General features: G+C 37.2%; 1 protein-coding gene across 1 annotated transcript in view; it reads left to right on the forward strand.

Annotated features, from left to right (window-relative positions):
• Positions 1-21463, forward strand: part of SLC36A4 (solute carrier family 36 member 4) — a 93699-nt gene extending 72236 nt beyond the window's left edge. Inside the window, 1 exon segment of the mRNA XM_054627685.2 lies at positions 18496-21463. Within this exon segment, the coding sequence (XP_054483660.1) occupies positions 18496-18803 (308 nt within the window). The 3' untranslated portion in view covers positions 18804-21463.
• The last annotated feature ends 1793 nt before the right edge of the window (positions 21464-23256 follow it).

Genomic DNA, 23256 nt, shown 5'->3' on the forward strand with positions numbered 1-23256 from the left:
GTCTTTCTGCAGTTGAGGATACATCTGGGCCAACTGTGAAGTAACTTTAATCGAATTTCTTTGGAAGTTCCTAGAATTTCAAATTTTTTTATTTAAATGATCCGTTAAAACAATTATCAGTGCAAACTGCTATGTTCTAAGGTCATACTCTAATGCTTTTGATTTTGTTCCACACTCTGGGGTTTTTTGTTAGCAAAACTGAATAAGTTCAACCATAAATATTCCAATCTGCACAGTAATGTGGTAACATGAAACTAGGTAAGGTTTAGACTATTTAATATCCAGTACCATAAAGTATTTGGTTAATTAACATTAACCAAATGTTAATCTATGGATGTTAAATGAACATCCATAGAGCATAAAGAATATACATGATTATGAAGGGCCACAGCCTCTAAGTTTATTTGAATTATTTTTATTTGTTTATTTGAAATAGGTGCAAGTATTTGATAAAAACAACTACAAAGCTTTTATAACTTTTGAATATGAACCTGTTGAGAAAACAAACGAATTGTGTCTCTTAATGTGCAGAAAGACTTCTCTGTTGGATGTGTGTGACAGCATTAGGGCTATTGGCAATTGTGCTTAGACAGACTTCTTTAAGGTACAGACTAGATAGTTACTTGAGTTGAAATTTAGTGTGATCTATAAGGGAACAGAAAAAGCAGGATCAGTCTCATCCCTAAAGTAATTCTCAAGCTGATACCTAAATATTGAATTGGATTTTGGAAGAAAATTAAACAACCTCATTGAGCTTTACCTTTTTTCCTGTCTTTAACACGGTAAAAGCTTGAAAGATGACCAGAACTTCCAAGTTCTATTCCACTAGATTTATAAAGAGTTACTGTGTCAACGCTTAGGATGTAAGAAGTGTGTTTATTTGGAGAGTGTTTGTGAGAGTTCTGCAGCTGCTACGTCACACATTGCATAGTCAAGCCTCAACTAAGCAGTGCTACAAAGTTGATTGTAGCTTGTCAAGCATTGCAGGCTGCTCCTCTCTACTTATTGAAGTAGATATTTTCTAAAACTCTGGGTTTCCAGCAACATCACTAGATTTCAGAAGTTTCTATTTTATACAATTTTAAAATGTATTGTTATACAGGAAAAGCCTTTCTTTAAATTGAATTTTGTTTTCTTGAATGGAGAGATGAAATAATTTTGGATCCTTTTCAATATCATTTCTGAAAGGCTTCATTTTTAATGTACAGTTTTACAGGCAGTTGAACAGTAATGTAGAGTAGGCTGCCTTTTTATTTCTGACACTATATTTTCTTAGACTTGTACTAGAAAAACAGTTCATGTTGAAGTAGGTAGCCATTTTTGTCCTGATGTGCAACTGCTGCCTCTTATATGTAGCTTTTTATTTGATTATAAATTCTGCATGGCAGAGACTTCTAGGTATAAAGGAACCTATGCAAAATAACACAATTCTGCGTCAATTTTATTACATGGTAGAATTAAAAATAAAATTATGTCCTCCTCACAGTATTTCCATGTTTCTCTGTTGATACCTAGTTACAAAAAAATTGTCTGAAGTTAAAAGTGAGATTTTTGTTCACTGAAGGCATGAGAAATTTTCTGTAAGGAAATAGACCTGTGTGAAATCAAATTGAAAGGTTTTTTTTTGGCATTTTCATAATAAACTCTTTCCACAGCTATATTGTATTACCAAATATTTACCATCACAGTATCTTACCTTATTACATTTATAATCACTCTGGCATTTTCCTTCCTTGAGAATCATTACTTTTCCTTTTGTTTCACCTCTTTCCATCTCCATTTCTTTTAGTGTACCTAATTCAGGGTTTTCAGAAGAGCATTAGTATGGCAACAACTGAATCAGCTGATGTGCTGTTTTCAACTACTCATCCTGATGCAGCTTTGTAACTGTTTGACACTCATTGAATTGAAAGTGACAAGCCTGCCAGTAATGAAAGTGTCTGTTGAGATCAAAAAGTGTGCTATGTTTCTCCCAGGAAGCCATTTAAACTGCAGTAGGACTATATGATCCAGCGCTCTTGATGGCCTCCATCTGGGTACACACATTTGAATGGTCTGGGTTGGAAGGGACCTTAAAGACCATCTAGTTTCAATCCCCTGCCATGGGCAGGGACACTTTCCACTTGAACAGGTTGCTCAGAGCCCCATCCATCCTGGCCTTGAACACTCCAGGGGTGGAACCTGTGCCAGTCTCACATTAAAGAATTTATTCTTGGCATCTAATGTAAGCCCACACTCATTCCATTTAAAACCATTACTCCTTGTTCTTGTCCTTGTTCATTACATGCCATTGTGGAAAGTCCCTCTCCAGCTCTTTTGTAAGCCCCTTTTAGGTACTGGAAGGTGCTAGAAGGTCTCCTCAGAGCCTTCTCTTCTCCAGGCTGAACAACCCCAACTCTCTCACCAGTGTCTTGGCTTTTCATCGTAGGAGAGGTGTTCCATCCTTCTGATCATCTCTGTGGCCTTTTCTTGGACTTGTTCAAATAGGCTCACATCCTTCTTGTGTGGGGGGTTCCAGAGCTGGACACAGCCCTGCAGGTGGGGTCTCAGCAGAGCAGAGCAGAGGGGCAGATTCCCCTCCCTGGCCCTGCTGCCCACACTGCTTTGGATGCAGCCCAGGACACGTGTGGCTTTCTGGGCTGGGAGTGCCCATGGCTGGGCCATGTCCAGCTTCTCACCCACCAGCATTCCCAAGTCCTTCTCAGCAGGGCTGCTCTGATCTGTTCATCCCCCAGCCTTTGTTGGTACCAGAGATTGCCCCAAGCCAGGTGCAGCACCCTTAACAAGACCTCCTGAGATTCCCATGGACCCATTTCTTGAGCTTTTCCAGGTCCCTCTGGATGGCACCCCATCCTTCAGGAGCATCAGCTGTACCGCTCAGCTTGGTGTCATCTGTAGACTTCCTGAGTATGTGTTCAATCCCTTTGTCAATGTCGTCATCAATTAAGGAAAACATCTTAAACATTGTAGCAAATATTAAAGACATATATTCTGGGACAAAAATTTTTTGTGGTGTTTAGCAGAGCTAAAGCACAAAGCTCAGGAATAAGTTGTGCTGAACTGATTTTGGTATTAAAGAGGAAAAAACTTCAGTTTTCTGATGGAGAGGTTTTGATGCAAATTGAACTAACATGTTTGAACTAGAATTAAGTATAAAATGACCATAACAACAGAGGTAAAACCTATGAAAGAATAAAAGAACTGTTTTCTAAAGATAAGGCTATCATAGTTGTAGCATAATTTGCATAGTGATCTTTTAGTAGTCTCTTACTGGAGCAGCCAGCTGAAATTATTGCTTTTATCATAGCCAAAGCCCTCCTGTAGGTTGGGTATGGGTTTGCATTGTTACTAATTCTCAACATATTGGTATTTCATTGTCCTTTCAGTGGTAGGTTGCAGCTTGCACTTCAGAAATTCTTTAAAAATCATTTACTCTTCCTGATCTCTTGCTTTTCTAGCTTAATCCTAGCCTACACAGCCCAGGATAAACTCTAATCAACAGTGAATTAGTAACATAAAAATGAAACTGAGCTACTTTCAGGGCAGGGGTGAGTCAGCAAAGAGAAAACAAACTTCTGAAAGTGTTATGCAGGCAGTGTCTGATGGCCAAGGGAAATGAACTCTCCCTAACATTTGAAAACCAGATTGGATGGCTTCTATGAAGAGCAGGAAGTTGGGACTCGGTGGTCCATATGGATCCTTTCCAACTTGACATATTTTGTGATTCTGTAGCTCAAAACAGGTTTTCACACAATGTGCCTGTCTTTTTGTGGAAGCCACTTTAGAGCAAAAGAACAAATGGGTCCATTACCCAGGGAATGACTTCTCTGGTTTGCAGCACTGAATAAATAAGCTTACTTATGTGAGCCATTTCATTAAAGAAAACATACAGTTCTGAAGTTTATATTTATTTCTTTATATTTCTCCGCATAGCAGAAAATGAAGTCTGAAGAATTTACTCAGTAAAATCTTGGGAATTTTAGGCATTAGAACTCTGTCTGAGGCAGTCGTATCTTGTAATCTTTACTCTGTCCCATGGTTGTGTTGCTGAATTGATCTTTATTTCTTACAAGTATGGGTTAAGGAAAGGCATTATATATAGGCAAATGTTCATACAACTGCCTTATTTTATTGTTTAGCACAAATTGTTTTCCCTTTCTTATAAAGCTCTGTCTGTATCTTTAGTGGTATCAATCAGCCCAGAGTGATGTGAGTGTTTGGTCAAGTGGTCTTCCCTGTGGCTGTGGCTTAAAAGAAGAATGGGATAGTCAGTTAATACCTTTATTGATTTTGCTCTTTGCAGACAGGGTATTTATGTTGCCAGTAAAGATAAGCAGGCTCATTAGTAAGTTGGGAGATGCTGAACACTGTCCTCTCCAGAGGAGCCAGCTCAGTAAATATTTTAGTTAGGGAGTGGTGCAGCTTTGCGGAAGAATAGATACAAAAATGTTGAGCAAAACCAGCTAAGCACTATTTGCTCAATGATATTCCTCTGACTGATTGACAGTGAAGTCTGAGTACTTAATGGGGAGACTTAAAATCTTACTTAGAATACTTTTGAAAGTCATTTAGATACAATTCCAAGCCATTCTCAGATACACATTATAATTAAGACCTATCAAACATTCTACTGAGCAAAGGAGGGAATATGATTGTGGAGCTAGGTAATTCTATGGGAAAAGGAAGATGAAAGTTATTGTCAAATTCCCTTCAGGAGCATATGTAAAATATGGAGCAAAATGCTAAGAGAGGTTGTTACCAATCAGGTTGTTACCAGTCTTTGCAACTTAGACACAGAAGCTATTTCTCCCTTGGAGTATGACTTTGTAACTCAAACTAGAAAACCAGACAAGAACCCTGGCTCAGCCGTGGCCTATGGGATTCCATTTCTCTTTGGAAATGCTGTGCTTATAATAAGCTGGTAGAAGAAAATGGTCCAACTAGTTCAGCTAACTGATCAGGGACCTGTTTAAAGCAATGATGGGCACACTTTCATGTTTTAGCCACAAATGCAGCACACAGAAAGATTTGACTGCTGAGCAAGAAGGAAATAATTCATCTAAACATCTCCAGGTCCATTTTACATTTACACATTGCAGACATTTTGTGTTTATTTTCTTGTGGTAATTATTTTAATGCCTCTAAGCAGACCAGCAAGATACTGGCTCTAGTGACAAACTGTGGTCCAGTGAATTCCTTGCTAAGGACTCTGTCCATGTGGAGAATTCACTGGAGAACTGACACGTACTTCTGTGTGCTATGTTTATGGCATTCTGGAGATCACTCAACTGACAGAGGGCATTTAGGTAGGATTTTATGTAAATTTAAGAGTGACAGGAAGACTGATTACTTTTCTGTTGCAGCACTTGTTGAAGAGCAACCTTTGCTTCCTCAGGGGAGGCAGGGGAAGTGCAGTCAACATCACACAAAAGGTATAAGCTCATATAAAAGATGAGAAAACTGATCTTACCCATTTGCATTTCTAGGTTAGGATGAGAGAGCATTTAAAATTTGAATAGATAAATACCACATGTTCACTGTTAATGTTCACTGAGTGAAAAAGAAAATCAAAAATTGATTGTAAGTCTGTTAAAATGAGATCCGGCAGAACACTGCTGCAAAGTTGGGTTACAACTTATTTTCAAAATACTTTCCTAGTTTATTGATGAGGAAATGCATTTTTCCTCAAGCATAGATAGATTGCTGTGCAGAGCGCCAAATGTACGGAGTTTTTCAAGATACCACAAATGATAAGCAGGTTGCAAGTAAGCGTTTTGAAAATTGCCAAGTAGCGAAAGTATTCCTTGAAAATGTTTGAGAGGTTTCCACTGCATATTGAAAACAGAAATAAATCAGATACTCAGGGCCATCAAAGTATAACTTTTGTGCTGGTTTGTATATCTGCATCCTAGTGCCTCTTTTTCTTTTCAATAAAGGGTGAAACATTGCTTTGCTTTCAATTGTCTCTTAAAAATTACTTCATAGCTGGAATTAGTCACTCCAGGCATTTTCTTTGCTAGTGCTTCAAATAAGCATAAAAGCTAGAATATTAATGATGCCTGAGTGTTACTCATGATTTGTTGCTGATCTCACAAAGGTTTTCAAATTTTTGCCTTGTTTTTAAAGGATTGGAAAGAGGTTTATGAGTGGTAGCAGCTTGTTGTGCTTTCTGAACTTCATTCGGTCAAAATTAGCAATTTTTTAATCTTTGTTTTGTTTCATCCACCCTTACCATGTGTAATAAGCAGCAAACTCCTAGTCTTGAGGAACCAATGGAACTATATGAGAATTAAGTCCTCTGTGGATTGATTATAATGACTGCACCAGACTGCAGAGCTAGTACTTCAAAGATTGCTTGTCAGAATAAAGGCAGCTTTAAAGTGTTAGAGCAAAAATAAGGAAAAATTTATAGCACATTTAAATTAATTAAATCCTTGTAGTGTTATGGTTTTGGCATTATTGCTTTATTTTGGTTTTTTATGTGTTTTTCCTTTCCCTGGCTTACTGAAATACAGCAACTCACTCCAAAGAGGAGGATGCTTAGAAATGGCTGTATGACCTGCTTGTAGGATATAGTTGTAAACTCATGCCATGAAAAGGAGGGATGGATAAAACCTTGTCATTTTCTCTTTCTTCTTGTTGAAGGACTTTCTTTTTTACACTGTAATTATTGAGTGATTTGTGTCATCAAAAAAGAATCCCTTTTCTTTACAGTGTATGAAATACCTTGTGATAACAAAGGCAGGGGATAAAATCAGAATGTTCCTTAGCACAAAAACTGTTTTTCATTTAGTTTGTAGTAGATCCTTCAAGGTCTTTGGGAAGGGATGTCATAGACCTGTTCCTAATCTGTCAACATTTGGTGCTGTTAAATACAGAATTTCTTCCTTTACCTTTTGGTTTTTCATACAGTATCTGAAGTGTTATTTTTATAATGAACTGTAATCAATATTATGTAATGCATGCAAATACATATCCACATTTTATAAAATTTAACTATTAAAAATTATTTTGCTAATTAAGTATAATTACCCAGTAAACATGCTGAGTATTTCCGTCCATGGGATATAACACTAAACTTGCATTAAAACAAATACAGAGCATTATCACCGAGGTATGGATATTTGTTCATGACACTGATAGCAAAATTTTGACCTGCTGTGTTGTCTGACCATGTTAACAGTTCTCCAGATTCTCCATGGTGTTTAGCTATGCCTAACCCATAAAATAGAGTTGCTTTCTGTGACTTGATGTTTACATTCAAGATGATCCAGCCATCAGTTTTTGTTTATGCCCAGAAACCAAGAGTCAGTACTTACGTATCTTATCATAAGCCCCCTTTTACTTAAATGCAGATCTACTATAGTTTTTTGTCCTTTTATTTATGTTGGAAATCCTCCCAGTCCATTCTGATACCATTTGATGATACCATTCTCTTGTGAGTATTTTCATTGTTCCCTTTTCTTGTTTCTTTCATCAATTTTTTTCCCAGAGGGAAACTAATTAAATTATTGCTCATCTGATTTATAAACAGCAGTATTATCTCTTCTAATTGAAAAAACTCATGGCAATTTTGTGTTTCACTTGTTTTCTAAATTGATTCTTACACTGAAAATGGGTAGATCAATATTCTAACTCCATGGTTATAATCACATCCTTAAATCAATATTTACAAAGCTCTTAGCAATGAATAAAGTGGTTTAGGTTCAGGCCTGTTTAGGTTGAGAGTAAAATATTGCTCCAACATTCAGATCAGTGTTTTGGGAACACCAAAGTAATGTAAGATCTTGCCTATACTTAACCCTCAAGGTGAATTTTGTTTTACGAAATTACTCTAGATTTGAATATTACATTATGAATAACAGTGTGGTCCAGAGCTAACAATGAAATCATTATAGGAATTTTTTGGACAGTAAAAAGTTAGGGGTTTAATGAAGTTCAAACATACTGGAATTTGCCTTTTTTCTTTGCTAGTTTACAAGTAAATTTTTTACACTGGTTTGCAACTAATTGCAAATCATTTTTTAGTAATATGAGGACCACAGACAGCAAATATACATAATAATTTCCACAAGAATGTTCCAATAAATTTTAATTAAGGCCAGTATTTTTATCAAAGTATGGAGGTAGTATTACATACTGTGATTGTTTTTTTTAGTTGGCTTTATTATTTGATATGGTGGCTGTAATGTCTGCTAGTTAAAAAATTACATTATTACAAAGTAGTATCTTATGCTTGATATTTAGTATTGCCTTTTATTCTGCAGGAGTTCATACTGCTTTATAAAGTATATTCACATATAATCATTTCACTCTCCACTTAAAAGCATTACCAAAGATAGAGTTGGTATGGAGAAAAAAAAAACCACCCCTAAAACAGAATGCAAAGCATTTGAAGATAACCAGAAAAAAAGTTTCTGCTCACACAAGACAAGCCCAGTTCCTTATTTAGAAAAAAATAATGGAATGGTAATTTTGCAGGTGAAAACCCAGTATTTGGGACTTAAGCCTCAGTCCTTTGAGGAACATGTACAACCTGAGTTCCCCTATTCCTGTGTAACTGCTGTAAGCACTAGATCATTTTTTCTCTTTTCCCATCAAGGTGAAAAGATGATGGTGAGCTCTTTGAAAATTACAGATACGGGATAATATGAGTTGATACAGGCTTCTGATATGCAATCATGTATTTTTGTTGGGTATTGTTCTACTTGGGTCACAAAAAACTAAGAAAGAGTGCCTAGGAGGGTGCCTCTTCCCTTGGGTGTGCCTGGCATGCAGTGAGTGTTCCCTGACAGTGGCAAAGTGTGATCCCTGCTCGGCTGATGGGATGCTGGGAGAGGACAGGAGCTCTGCCTGAATTTCCCTGTGCTGAGCTGGAGATGAGTTCACCCATGTGATGAAGCAAGCTGCTCTCTTTGAACTTCATTTTGTGAGGTGAAATACCCACAAATTAAGACTAAAAAAACATCTGCAGATGACTGCATTTTTTGATGGATTTGGACTGCAGGCCATAATTCAGTACTGTCAACACAAGGAGCTGAACCTCAACCACATGATCCTCCCCAGGAAGCCAAGGCTCTTGGCAGCTTCTTGTTTCTATATCATTAATCACCACAGCAGGCTTTAACTAGCCTGTGCCTCTGACACCAGCTGTTGCAAAGCATTGTTTTGGAAATGCACTGGTCATCCCACTGCAGTCTGGTTGTTGGTGATTGTTATCTTTTAAAGGGAATTATTTTTTAATTTACTTTTGATACGTTGCAGCAAGTTCGCAAGTTATTTATTACCATGTCAGTAATAATAGAGTACATGCCACATGCTATAGCTACTAATCATACCCAATACCTCTGTTTTTCACAGCCCAAAATAAGTAGGCCAATTCAGATACTTAAAAACAACATGAGAATCCATGTATTTGCTTTTTATGAAAAACTTTTTAACATTGTGTGTGAAATCAGAGTGTGGCTTCTGATTTGAAAATGGCTAAAATTTCTCTGTGAAATAAACCATTTTGTGTAGTAAAGTACTTAGCACTGCTATTACTTAAATAATATGATGTGTAATCTGAAGTTATCAATAAGCAGGAATTAATATGTTTTTAAGCCATTTTCATAAAAGTACTCTGAAATATCACTGTTAAAATATCAAATTTGATCCAGTTTTGAATCAGGATTAAAAATTAATGATGTAAATAAATGTAAATTAATCACTTAAATGTGATGTCAGCTCACTTTCAACACTGGTACTTTGTGATAGAGGGACATATTTAGATATTAGTGTTATGGTGAGCGCATTATTATTTTCTAGGTTTAAAGAACATAATTCATGTCATCTTAAGTGATCATTTAGTGTTTTTATAAGTTACAGGAAGTTTTTACTTTCCCTACTAGCTGTAGGATTTCTGCCAGCCTCCAGGTAGAGCACAACCCATTACCAGCTATTGTTTGATCCATTAAGGTTCTTTGCTTCTCTGTTTTCCCTCCATTCAGACACAAGAATATTGTGGCAGACAGTGTCAAAGACCTCAAATTGAGGTAAATAACATCTGCTGCTCTCCTCTCATCCATAAATCCAGACATTGTATCAAAGAAGGCTGTCAGGATGGTCAGACATGATTTCTCCTACATAAATCCCTTAATTTTCTGTTCCCAGATACCCTTTTCTCCTTCATGAGCCCTGCAATATGCTCCAAGATGACTTTGCTCCATGATTTTTCCAAGGACCAAATTTGCCTGTATTTCCCTCTTCTTTTAGCCTTTCTTGACAACATTTAATTTCCCTTGTCACCAGGGATTTCCCCCAGATTCTATGACTTGTAAAAGACAATACAGAGTAGTGTTAGAAGGACATTGGCCAGTTCTCTTCAACATTCTTAAATTCAACTCTTCATGTTCTGTATATTGTTGTGGTTTGAGTTGTCTCAAATAATCCCTGATTCAATCTTCATCTCCCAAAGTAAATTCTTCTTATTGAGTTCTTGTGCTGACACCAGGGACTGGGAGGCTGACTGAGGCCAAGGCAGCACTGGATACCTCAGCCTTTGCTGGGTGTGCTCTCCCTAAATCCCACACTCCATCCAGGAGCAGGCTCACTTTCCTCCTTCCAGCCTTTTGTTGTCAGTGTGGTTGTAAAAGCTTTTCTTATTCCCTGTAACATCTCTTAAATGTGTCTGTTTAGTAGAATTTTCTGAACATCCAGACTTCTCCATGTGATTTTTCTAAATTTCTCTTTTATGGCATGTCCTCGCTTAAATCTCTTCTTTGTGGTTTTTCTTGGTACAGAGCTCTGTGATGAATTCTCTGATTAATCAAACTGGTCTGGTACACTTCCTTCTTTGGAAATTCTGCAAATTAATGTGTTCCTGCTGGTGGAAGCTGTAGCACGTATAAACAATCCCTGGTCCCCAAAAACAGGGGTTAGAGACTTAGAAGTTTCTTAAAGGCTATTTAGAGCATAATCTCCTTGTTATGTTGATTTTTTTAATACTTGGTGAGAGGAGAGAGGGCTAACTTACTCTATTACTTAATATATTGTTTAATCCTTAGATGGTGATTAGAGAAGATAATTTACCTGACATGATTGTTACAATTTATGGCACCCTGATGGACTCTATTACTACAAAAGGATTCCAAAATAACAGATGCTTCTTGTCATCTTAATCATCTGTTTCTTCAATTATCTTTATTAAAGAAATGTAAAATTTTATTATGAAACAGGAAAAGAAGCCTGAAGGATAAAGATAAGTAATTTTTACTATTCCTGAAGGTGTCTTTGTTGATGTTTCTCCTTCATATTTGTGTGTTTATGGAGCAAAGTATATTAGCTTGAGATTAAGTATGTTCAATTTCATCTTCACCACATTATTTCTTGCTTTATGTAGTAATCAAAAGGCATATAATGAAAATTTTATTTTCAAGGGTAATGGCAAGACAAACTTTTTAATATAAAATTTTAATACAAAATTATTTGAATTTATTATTGCTTTTGTTATGAAACTGCAAAGTAGCAGCCATGTATCCCTGCTTACTTTCCTGTGGGATAGCTTGATATATACAGTGCATCCAAGAGAAGGATTGGGGAGTATGGAGTGGTGATGGTGAATATTGGAAAGTACCATTCTTTAGCATCATTGGAAGCAGTATGCCTGGCTCTTCAAGGCTTAGTCACTCCTCCTGACTCTTTTCTTCACCTCTGCTCTCTGTAGCAAAAACAGTCTTGTCCTTGGATAAGCAAACATTAATTTTGCTTGCGTGGTTCAAAACCTTTCAGCTGTCTCAGAGCCACAAATTATTTTGAGAGAGTGAGACAAAGAGGACAAAAGTTCAATTGTGGACTCTTTTCTGGTGAGCCTGTAGAATCAGGAGACTGCCAGTGGGAAGTGCCAGTACTTTTATGGTCTAGGATCATCCATTTGGTGCTTAGTATTTCTGAGTTTTGCTGTATGCTTTACATTCATTCCTTGAATCCAGAAATGCATGTTAACAGCTGGCTGCATTATATCACTGGAGCATGTCTTAAAAAATTTTTTATGATAAAGTATCAGCAGCAAAGCTCAAATAAATTTACTGCAGAGACAAATTAATAAATAAAATGCTTCAGATCTGACAGCCTGAAACAGGTGACATTTCTGACCACATGGATTGTAGTTAACTAAATGGTCAAATACATTTACACCTAATCTGGTGTGTGCTGTGCCAAGCATGTCTGCTTGCTGGTTTTGTGAAGACCACTTGGTACTGCAGCTCTGGACAAACTACAGCATGAGGATGTTCCTTGGCCTCTCACAGTCTGGTTTTCTTGGTGTGTTGCCATCTAAGGGGGGTGCTTAGTAAAAATACATTAATTCTGAAGATCTGATGGGGACAGGCAGAACAGGATGAAGAGGCCAAGCTACCACTGGCTGCCACTTGGGCATTTGGCTCAGAGAGAGAAGTCAGTCTGGGGGTCCCAAGGAGGAGAATAGGGGGAACAATTGCATTGTAGCTGTGTCACTGCTGCTTCATCCCTGTCCCTGTGAAGCCACACCTGCTCACACAGCCTCCTTCTGCACTGGATTGTTGTGACACTGGATTTTGCTTAAAATGGGTGCAGGTTGTGGAAGCTGAAATCTGAACTAATTGCGCTGCCTGAATTTTGGGGTTATATAGAGCACAGACAGCTTAAGGGGAGTGATTTTATTAGTGGAGCAAGGGGGGAATGCTGCCTTGAAACAGGTGTCTCATAGCAGTGGTATGTGCCAGTCCTTTGCCCTGGCTGTAGGTATTTTAAGTAGCCTGGTAAGAAGACTGGACTCAATGCTGCTGTTAAATTGCTCTTTGGTCTGGTGTCATTCTTCATGTGTCTTTCTGCTTAAGGAATAAAAATAATAAAAACCCTTCTGATAACAGTTTTGACATCTTGGATGCAAAGTGCTGTAAAACCTGAATTTATTTACATGTTTGAGAAGAGTGGGGGGCTCTGGGGAAGGGATGGATCTGCCCATTCCCTGCTGTGTGTCAGGGCAGTGTCCTTTATCACCTCTCCTTGTGAAGGATTAGGATATTGAAACCATCTTCTCCTGTGTGAGTCTGGTCTTTCCTACTAGCACAGGACAAAGCAATCAAAAATGTGGTGGTGTAGTGTGAGGGCAAGTGATGTGAAGTATGTGAACATACTTTATGTTTCTGTCTCTCATACTGTGTGTTGCACGAAGATAATGATGAAGAAGTTTTTCATTCCAAAGGGAACAAAGCCAAACTAGATGATGTGTGTGGTTGTCCTGTGTGCAAGCTGTCCCTCTTTCTCTCCAATGTGCAAGTAGAATTTGTGACTTCATATATAACTGCAACATGTCTTCTGCTTTGTTCCTTTTCCCATTTAGTTTTGGTTTTGAGATTGAGCAAATTTAAAAGTATGCCTTTTAGAAAATTGGATTAAGAAAATTACTTTTTGTGAAGACAATCTAAATATATTTTTAAGAAATTACCTTCTATATGTATCTTAGAGTCTTAATGTCTCAACTGCTGAGACAAACACCACCTAAAACCCTATGTTAATTATCATTTTTAACAAAAAATAAAGTAAAATTATGCCAGAATCTTTAACTAAAATCCTTTTTTTAAACTGCAGGTATCAACATGTAAATTATTCACAAATGTTCTTAAGTTATTATTTGCATTGGTTTATCTGCAGATAGATAACAGTTTTTACTTGATCTCATATTCCTTTGTACACATGTATCAAAACAGTTTGGTGTCCACTGTGGAAGGCATTCTTTTTTATTAATTTACATGAGCAACTTCTCATGGAAACATTAGATTTTGTTAGACTTTGACATTTATTTTTAAAAGGTGAATAGTTTTAATTGTGATGTAGGACTTGAGAAGATGATGTTATCTTGACTTGCCAGTTGTCCAGCCTGCACGTGTATGCTCCTTGCAGACAAACTGGCTGAGCCTTCTGGGGCAGTCCATATCAGAGAAATGTTCTTCCATTCTCACAAAAGATAAAGGAAAAAAACCTTGGGCAAAGTGGAGGGAAATGTTGCAGAAAAGGAGGAGGGAGTTGGAAGGAAATATGCAGGTGCTGCATTAAGGAAGGGGATCCAGGAAACACTGCAGTAGGGGGAGGGAAGAAAAGGATGCCAGATTGAGTGGCTGAGCACTACTGCAGTAGAGAAAGATGGACAGAGGGGGCAGCCTGGGATATTAGATAGGAAAGAGCATTCAGGCTGAAATTTTGAATTGCTGTTTTACCTACAGGCAGAATTTTTGGCAATTTTAACTCATGGAAGGGATCCTTTCCTTACCATATCATAGACATCTATGTATGCTAAGAATACAATTTTGTTTTGTGTTTTTTGGAGGTCTTATGGATGTCAGACACCCATCAGTGTTGTAGTCTGCTCTCTGGTCCCGGAAAAGTGGTACAAAGAGAAAGTTTGGTGTATGCTGGCTTCCTGCAGGACAGGGGCCTCCCCAGCACTGTCACTTCCCTTTGAAGAGAACTGGTTGTATATCACTTGAGACAATTACTTTACTTTTCAATTGTATGAACTTACCACTCCCTAGTAATATCCAACATTTTTTGTACTTAAGAGGCCCCCAGTCTTTTTGACTATGCCTATTTATAAAACCTACTGTTAGGACAATTTTTTTGTGCCATACTACTGATCTGGTAGTGTATGTACTACTTCTTTTTTTCAGATGCAACATTTGAATACCACTAACCTGGTTTTCTTTGTCAGAATTATGTTTGAATACCTGGATAAAATCTAAAATCTGGTATTATCAGAAAAATAATTTCTTTTAATAATTTTAGTGAAGAAGTATTAAATAGCTTTATTATTGAGGAAAAGGAAAATATAGTAGAAATTATTATTATTAGCATTTTAAATTTCAAAATTGGTTTCTAGGGTCCTAAAGATGCTTATAAATTAATTAAGTCCTACTAGAAGTATGGGAATAAAGGCTTTTTAAGTGAGTTCTGTGATTAAAGTGTCCTGATGAAGTCATAGTATGCTTTGCTTTTGAACTATCTATGGATAGGACCAAAGTTATATTCAATCTTTACTTACATCCATGGATCCTGATTACAGCTGTGCCCATCCTGTTTACAGATTTAGCATGGCATATGCATTACTTTCTGATATAAGTAAGGGAGCTCAATATTTGATTACTGGTGGAAGTATTGGAATATGGTAATCACCTATTTGACTTCATCAGCAGGTATAATGCATTTAGGTTGGGTGGAAATGGCAAAACTTTGTTCCTCCCCAGAAATCTCACTGGAATTGTCTCCCAAGAAGCAAGTTTGGCAACTAATACACTGATTCTGTAACAAAAAGTTGTAAAAGAAGCAGCACTACAAAATAAAGATAATAAAATTAAGAGTATCATCCCACTGGGGTGTTACGTCCCTTAAGAGAATCTAAACATTGCACTATAGCATTCCTCCCCGTAAAAAGTCTCAGCTGACCCAAATGTGGAACCACATAGCTGAGAGAGGCTGGAGAAACCATGAGTTGTAGTTTTTGAGATTAGACTGCAGAGTTTTAGAAGCAATATGATTATACCTTTTTTTATCTCTGCAGAATGTTTTGTTCATATGGCCCACACTCTGTTATTCAAGCCTAAAGACAATTTAACTGTTGACCAAAAAAAAGTATCTTATTACTAATACAGAACTTACTTCTTCAGCTGAGCTTCCAAACCAGAAGGTTTCATAACTGCTGCTGAAGGATCAGAATTTCTTCTTTACATTGTATTTTTGAAACCTACAAATGGCTGGGAAAATCAGGCTTCCTATTGTAGGAATGCCCCTTATTTGCTTCTGGAAAAAGGAGCCCTTTCTTAACTCTTGAATACATTCTTTGGTAGGTAATAAACATGCATTGTATTTCTCTTGGCTTGTTAGGGAATAAATAAGACACTAATTAAAACCTTGAAACACTTTTCTAAACTTCCTCCCACAGCAATATCCAGATTCATACAAATTTGTATGAGTCAGACAAACGTTTGATGAGATTCAAATCAACACACTGCATTTTGTTTTTCTGTAACTTGAAGCAATTACAAACTAGAGTTGGATTTTTTTCCAATTAAAAAATATGAAACATAGTCTCATTATTTTAATAAGTGTTGGAATCAAAACTATGAACTATAAATTAATGAGTGCCTTCTAAACTCTGGACACATGTGGAACTGAAAGAGGTCTATTATAGAAGTTGAAAATCTATATTTAATGAATACACCCACTACATCTATTGAATTGGCAAGATAATAAAGTGTGCAGCCCTCTCTTTTACTTTAGAACAACACATTCAACATAGTCATTAGCTGGGAGTTTTACCAGACACTGCAATACACTTCAGCTGCACTTTTCAGTTACTTTTGGACTCTGTATGGCTGTGTAAGTATCACACATAGCAATCTGGTCTGAGTGCTCATCTTGTATTGTTTGTACGTTTATGGTGCCTACTCTTGTGGCTTGAACATTTATGGCTGCAGAAGTTACAGTGGTGGGTATTTAGTGACTTTTATTAACTTTGGCATAATTCCTTTTGCCTTTCATTCAGCTTTGTCCTGGATAATGCATAAACATGTGACATTTCCAGTCTTCAAATGTCACATCATGTAACGGAAGAAATTGTTTGGCATTGAGTAGGTCCATCCTAACAGTGGGATAAATAAAACTGTCTTACCTTTTTTTGAGTGCCAGGGTGTTTTTAAGGTTTCCACTTCTGTCTCTGCCAAGTTTTTCTTTGACTAAGCAGTGCCTCTCATATCTCTGTAGAATCCCAAAGTTTTAATAAACTACAGTCATCTCAAGCAGGAACAAGTTAATAGATTTTTTTTTCCGGCAAATCTGTGCATTATATGTTCCTTTCAAATAGGATGAGCTAGTGAATCCACTTTCCCTCTGCAGTTTTGTACATTTTAGTCTTCGCTCCTTTTTATGTGAGAACTCTATAGGTACAAGTTTCATTAAGATGTGTAGCCAAGTTGCCAGGCAGCAGTGGACAACTCTTGTGTTCCTTAAGTGAATTTTGAGTGTATTTTCCAGTGCAGTTTTCCCAAAGTTATCCTCAATGGAGAGCATCAACAGGAACATCATTTGAGTATGCTGCCTTTCATAATCACAGTGTGTCAGAATTGATGCAGCTGGTGCCATTCAGCCCACAGCAAAGACACTCTACAAATAGAAAGCACAACTTCATGGTTATGCATAATAAAGCTAATACACACCTTTTGGTTTCCATCCTCACATATTTTGTGGAGATCTCCTTCCTGCCTGTTCCATTTGTTCATTACCATAAACACTGAATAACATATGGTCAGTGAAATTGCTCTAAAACCAAACATGCTTTTATTTTGGCTTCAGAGTGAAGAAGGGAGTTAGGGAAAAACCAAAACATATTACATGGTATTTTTGTGTGTGTTAATGCATGGTATTAATGCTGGTGGCATTTACACCTCTTTTCCACTTCCCCTTTCTTTATTATTGCTTCTTTGTCTTGATGAGATGTGGTGGAAGGGTGCAAACAGTCTGATGCTCTTTACACTAATGTCTGATAGTTAAAAGGCAGTATATTCATGGAAGGGAATAAAGACATTTCTGCCACATACAGGGGTCATACAGAGGCTTTTGAAAGCTGTTTTCTCATCCAGGACTGAAAACATGACACAGCTGATATATCTGAGTTAATACTAGGGGACCTTGCCAGCCAAAGCAGTTAAAACCAGAAGTGTTTCTGGTCCAACATGAAGGATTCTGTTTCTGTAACTGTTGTAGTTTCAGGAGGTGACACTGGCCAAGCTTAAAAGGATTACTGGGCCTTGTGTTCAGACTCCTCTTTGCAGGGCCAAGTTCTCATTTAGTTAACTAGGCAACTATTACAGTGACATTTTACAGACTGAAAGCAGTTTTACAAACCAAGATTGTTCAAGTGTGTAGGTAAAAGTCACTTAAGTGACTGTGACTGCCAAGCCACACAGGTTTGTTCATTTTGAATAATTTTATGTGATTTTTAAATTATTAATTATACAAATTAATAGACAGTGATATATTTTTGCCCCCTGTCTCCTGAGCAGCATGCAACAGACCCTTCTACTCTTCCTCAGCTTTTTTTCCTTCATCCTAAAAATCTATCGACAACCAAAAACTAAAACATTTCCTTGCAATTTCATATCATTGATTTCTCTGTGATTTGCAGGCCAAATCTCTTTACCCTGTAGGTACAAGAATACTTTAACTTGATGCTCTGCCAGCTCATGCAGAAATTCAGAATTGAAGCTGGGTCTCTCAGATGAGCATGAAGATGTGGGTTACTGACAAATATGTGCATTAATCTATAGTTCACATACACACACTATATAGTGCTATATAGGAGCTGGAAAAATACAGAATGATGGAACTTTGTAAAAAGCCTGAACCACTTGATGATGTGTTTGTTACAGTTTTGTTTCTCCTGAGGACATTGAATCTGAAGCCACCATTTCTCCTGTTGTGCTTTAGGTGCTGTAGCAGTTCTGATCCCTCGCCTAGACTTGGTGATTTCTTTCGTCGGAGCCGTCAGCAGCAGCACTCTGGGACTGATTCTGCCACCTCTGGTTGAAATCCTCACTTTCTACAAGGAAAACCTAAGTTTATTGACAATATTTAAAGATGTTTTTATAGCTGTGGTTGGATTTGTTGGATTTTTAACAGGGACATACGTAACGGTTGAAGAAATCATTTATCCAGCATCCACAGTTCTTGCTAATGCAACAGGGAGCTTTCCTGAAGATGTAAATGCTACAGATTTGGTGGTTGGGTTAAAGTAATTAACCAGGCACTGTGAACTGTTTCAATCCTTAACAAGAAATTCTTGACTCAGGACCTGCTTTCAACTACTGGTACTGTGTAAAGAGGTACAATTTGTAAGATGTAGGATATACATGTGAAAATACATTATTTTTTTAGAAAGTAATTATATATCTCTTCTGGACTTTGAATGAAAAGTTACAAGATTTTTTTTTGTTTATCAAAGCAATATTACTTTCATGCAAAAACATTCAACATCACACACGATAAGCAGTTTATTTTTGTACATTTTGGTAACTGTTACCCTGACCCATTTTTTACACAATTTCTTTATCCTTTATTTCAACTATACAAAAGTATGAAATGCTGTATTTTTTATTGCCTGTGGCTTGAAGTCTGTAGACTACATATCTATATTTCTATTGGAACATATAATAATTATTTTTGCATTTTTATGTTCTGCCTTAAGTAGTATCTAACATGCTCTTTACGTATTTTTGCTTCTTTTGTCTTTTTTGGAAAAAAAAAATAGTAAGTTCATAAGTTGGTATCTGGCTGGAAGTTAGTTTTGTTTAGCAAGCCTGCTGGCTGAGTTCCTATGAACAATCCCAATTTTCAGGGTTCATATTTGACTTTCTGTCTCACACTTCATAGATGACTTTCACTCCAAATGTTGAAGCACTATTTTTGGTCTTATTTTCTAAAAACCCTATAGTTTGTGCAATAACATAACTATTTATCATACTCATTCCTGTTATGAAGAAACAATTTTTTCTACAGAATATTTTTAATCATAACATTCCCCCAAGAAATATGTTATGCCAAAACCTCTCCACTGTAGTCATACAAATTAAGATAGAAATATATGTAATATTTTGCCTGCCTTCAGTATATTCCTCATAAATTTACCATTTGGTAATCTACCATTTGGCATTACAGTGCTAGAGTAATATACTACTAAATATATCTATATTTATATTTTCTCTGAAGAATATTTCCACTGTCATCTTCCAGCTGGTGACTGTAATGTGCACTTTTATCTCCATGTGGATGAGGGCATTTCTGATAGGGATTTGTTACAGCATGTAGTTTAAACTGCATGTATTTGTTCAAGCAATAGTTCTGAGTAATCCTCTAATTTTGATTTTAGCATGGACAAAATTAGATACTTGGCAGGCACTTGGAAGGGATGAGTCTGCCTGTGTGATACCACAGATTAACCTTTCTTATGGAAGTGCCACAGCAGAGCAAATGCAGGTAGTTAGCAGAGAAGAAAAAGGTAACTTCAGCTTTTCATCTTGAAGGATTTTTAGTCTTTAAGCTGTTTTAAAAGACATTAAATCTCAGTGTTTCTGTCTGTTTCATAGTGAATCTGTTACTTACCTGACCCATACACCTATAGAATATATTTCTGTGCGGCATATTTTACTTGACATGAAATACTTCTGCAAGAAACATCTTTAGTAGGACTGAGAGGATTTAAATGCAAGTTACTTTTCCTCTTGGTTTTTCATCTTTCTACTTGTGTATTGGGAGAATAAAGGGCTTTGAAGTCCATTCATATCTGTTCTACTTCAGTTGTGTCCTGGTGAGCAGCCCTGAGAAGTTGCTTCTACCAGGGTGCAGAAGGACTGGTCCAGTTCAGAGTTTGGTGGTGATTTTGTCAGGTGCAAGTGAATACTGCCATGCTTCTATCAATGAATATTTGCTGAGCTGGATACTTACAGCCTACAGAGGTGACCCTGATACCCAGTGAATGTAACATATCCTTGTGAAACTCACATAACTTGTTCAGAAGCTTGATGGGTTTGAGGATTCTGATCTTAGCCATCAGACCTTGGAAAGGCTGGCCCAAATACAAAGCCATGCCCATCTTCCTGCTCTGACTGCAGTGCAGCCTGTCAAGGCACAGGTTTCCAGAGCAGTGAATGGCCACCGACTGACCAGGTATGAAGTAGTGCTTTTATGCAGTTGGCCAGTGTAGCCAAGTCTAACAATGTTATATCTTTTGAATCTTTAAAATGTTTATTAATGTATTTTGCACAATGTCAATTTTCTCCTACAGTGTAGGATTTTTATAATTTTAACACTCATACATTTGCATGGCCTGCTCTTTCAGACAGAAGGAGTCAGGAACCAGAGTGTCCTGCTTTGGATAAGATTAAAATGTCATGTGGTAAAAAACTAAGTCTGACTAATGAGAGTGTCCTGTAAAGCATTGCCAAAGATTTAAGAGAGAGGAAATTCTGACAGAAACCTCTTCTGAATAAGAGTGTACATTCAGCTTTTAAAGTGCTGTAATATTAGTTGCAAGTTAAGAGGCGGGGAATGAAACTGAGAGATTTCATAGGTATGGTTTACATTAAGGTATATATTTAAGATGGAAATGTACTTTAGCACAAGCTAAATTAAACTGCAAAATGTGTGATTAGCTTATGTTCCTGACAAGGAGCAGAAAGCCTTTGTATTTATATACTGTATATGAACTTATATTTTACAATATAATATTGTTAACAGTTTTAATGTAATTTAATCATTAGCTGCACTACAGGTAACTGGATAATTTTCTTGTCTGTAACTGTTCATCCTCAAGTATTGGGCGAATAAGAGGATGGGTTTGCCTGATGTTCTGTAAAACTTTAATCTTCTGTATCAATAAAACTACAAATTACCCTGCAAACTCAGTGTTATCCTGCCTGTTTCCACTACTGGATCACTAGAAGAAATAGCTGTCCTACTGCAGAATTTACCTTTGAAGTTGTCCAAGGAATGGAGACTGATGTGAGACTCACATGCAAGCTCTAGAACTGATTTTTCATTGATAACAAATCTCATTTTAATGTCACATAGGCAGTCATGAAAAATCCCACCCTCACTCCAAGGGTTTTCATGAGGGCACAGTTAAAGTTAGGCTTCTGCATCTTTTTAGAGGTGCTGTAGGAAGTTAATTTTTAAATGTAAAAAGAGATGCAGGTGTTCCCACTGAAATTCCAGTTCTTGTTTAGAAAACCACAAAGAAAAATCCAGCCATTTTAAAATGGGACAAGCCTACAGATTTGCTGTGGACTTGGCCTTATCTGTAAGGATGGAGTGCTGTCTCAACATGTTGACAGAGAAGGGAAAGTGTTAACTTGGAAAACTCTTGACTAGAAGTGAGGAATGAGATTAGTTGATGGACAACCTAAGAGATTGCACTCAGTTCATCTCAGGGAGAGTAAAAGGCAAGAGGGACATAATAGAAAAGTGATTATTTTATTAATTATATATTAAAATATTTCCTGATGAAGGACTAGAGAAGCTGTATACATCACTCACTACCATTCTATAATTGCAGGAATGTATTATGAGCCTTGTCAGACCTCCCATTCTTCTGCTTTAATTTATTTGGTTCTGTAAGGATTAATCAGTATTTCTGCTGCTGATTTCTCAATTTAATAATTCTGATTTCTCAAGTGACAAAGTGTTCTCTAGCAGAAAACAATCAATACAGCTTCAACACCAGCTGAAGTTCATTTTTCACATGCTGTCCATGGGAGAAACGATTGCAACATCTTGGTGGGGTTTCAGGAAGGGAAGAGAACCTTCTCCATGATTTTGTGTGTTATCCACAGATGTTTTGGTCATCCTGGACCTTCTTAACATGACATGAGAAGTCTGAATCTTGCCCACAGTTAGCCGAGTTATCCTCCAGACTCCTACATAGTTCTTCTGATTAGTGCAATGTAGGTCTGTGAGCTGACTAAATGCCTGGATGTATATACTGAGACTGGTCTAATATTAGTTTGTACTCAATATTAGTAGCTCAGTGGTTTCATCTCCAAGTTCTAGAATGCTTGGATGAGTAGCATCTGATAGCAGTATTTTTTTTTTACTCTTGGTTTAATTTGTTTTTTCTTAAAATGCTTTTATTAACAATTACAAATTGATCCCAATTTACAGTTCCATAGATTCACTCCAGACAGGCAGTGGCTGGGGTGTAGAAAGCAGCATCTAAGTAGACATTCAGATTGAGTTGAGCAAAAGTTTCTCTGCATCCAAAAGGAGGTGCCTCTCAAATTGCAGAAAAAGAATCTGCAAGATTATGTCACAAAGCACTCATCTGGGTGCTTTGCAACATAACACAAAGAAGCACAGAGGCTCAACTGTGAGTGGATGAACCCCACTTCAAATAAATTCACCTTGTTTTCTTGTCTTACAGAATAAGGGTTGGTTTCAAAAGAGCAAGTTTCAGAGGTTGCACCAAATGATTAGGAGCTTGTCTTGGAGCACAGAAGAAAGGGAAGAGGGGCCACTGATGTGCTTAAAGACCAATCTCTGTCAATGCAAAGAAATGGGGGAGCCAAAATATCCTCATCAGAGAAATGGAGCCCTAACCTGGTTTCTTCTAGGGTTTTCACAGCACAGCAATCAGTCCATGGTCCAGGTTAGAAAATCATCAAAGAGGTTGACTGGGGAGCATCTCTCAGGATAACT

The sequence above is a fragment of the Agelaius phoeniceus genome, chromosome 2 (genome assembly GCF_051311805.1).
Source record: "Agelaius phoeniceus isolate bAgePho1 chromosome 2, bAgePho1.hap1, whole genome shotgun sequence".
Lineage (NCBI taxonomy): Eukaryota > Metazoa > Chordata > Aves > Passeriformes > Icteridae > Agelaius > Agelaius phoeniceus.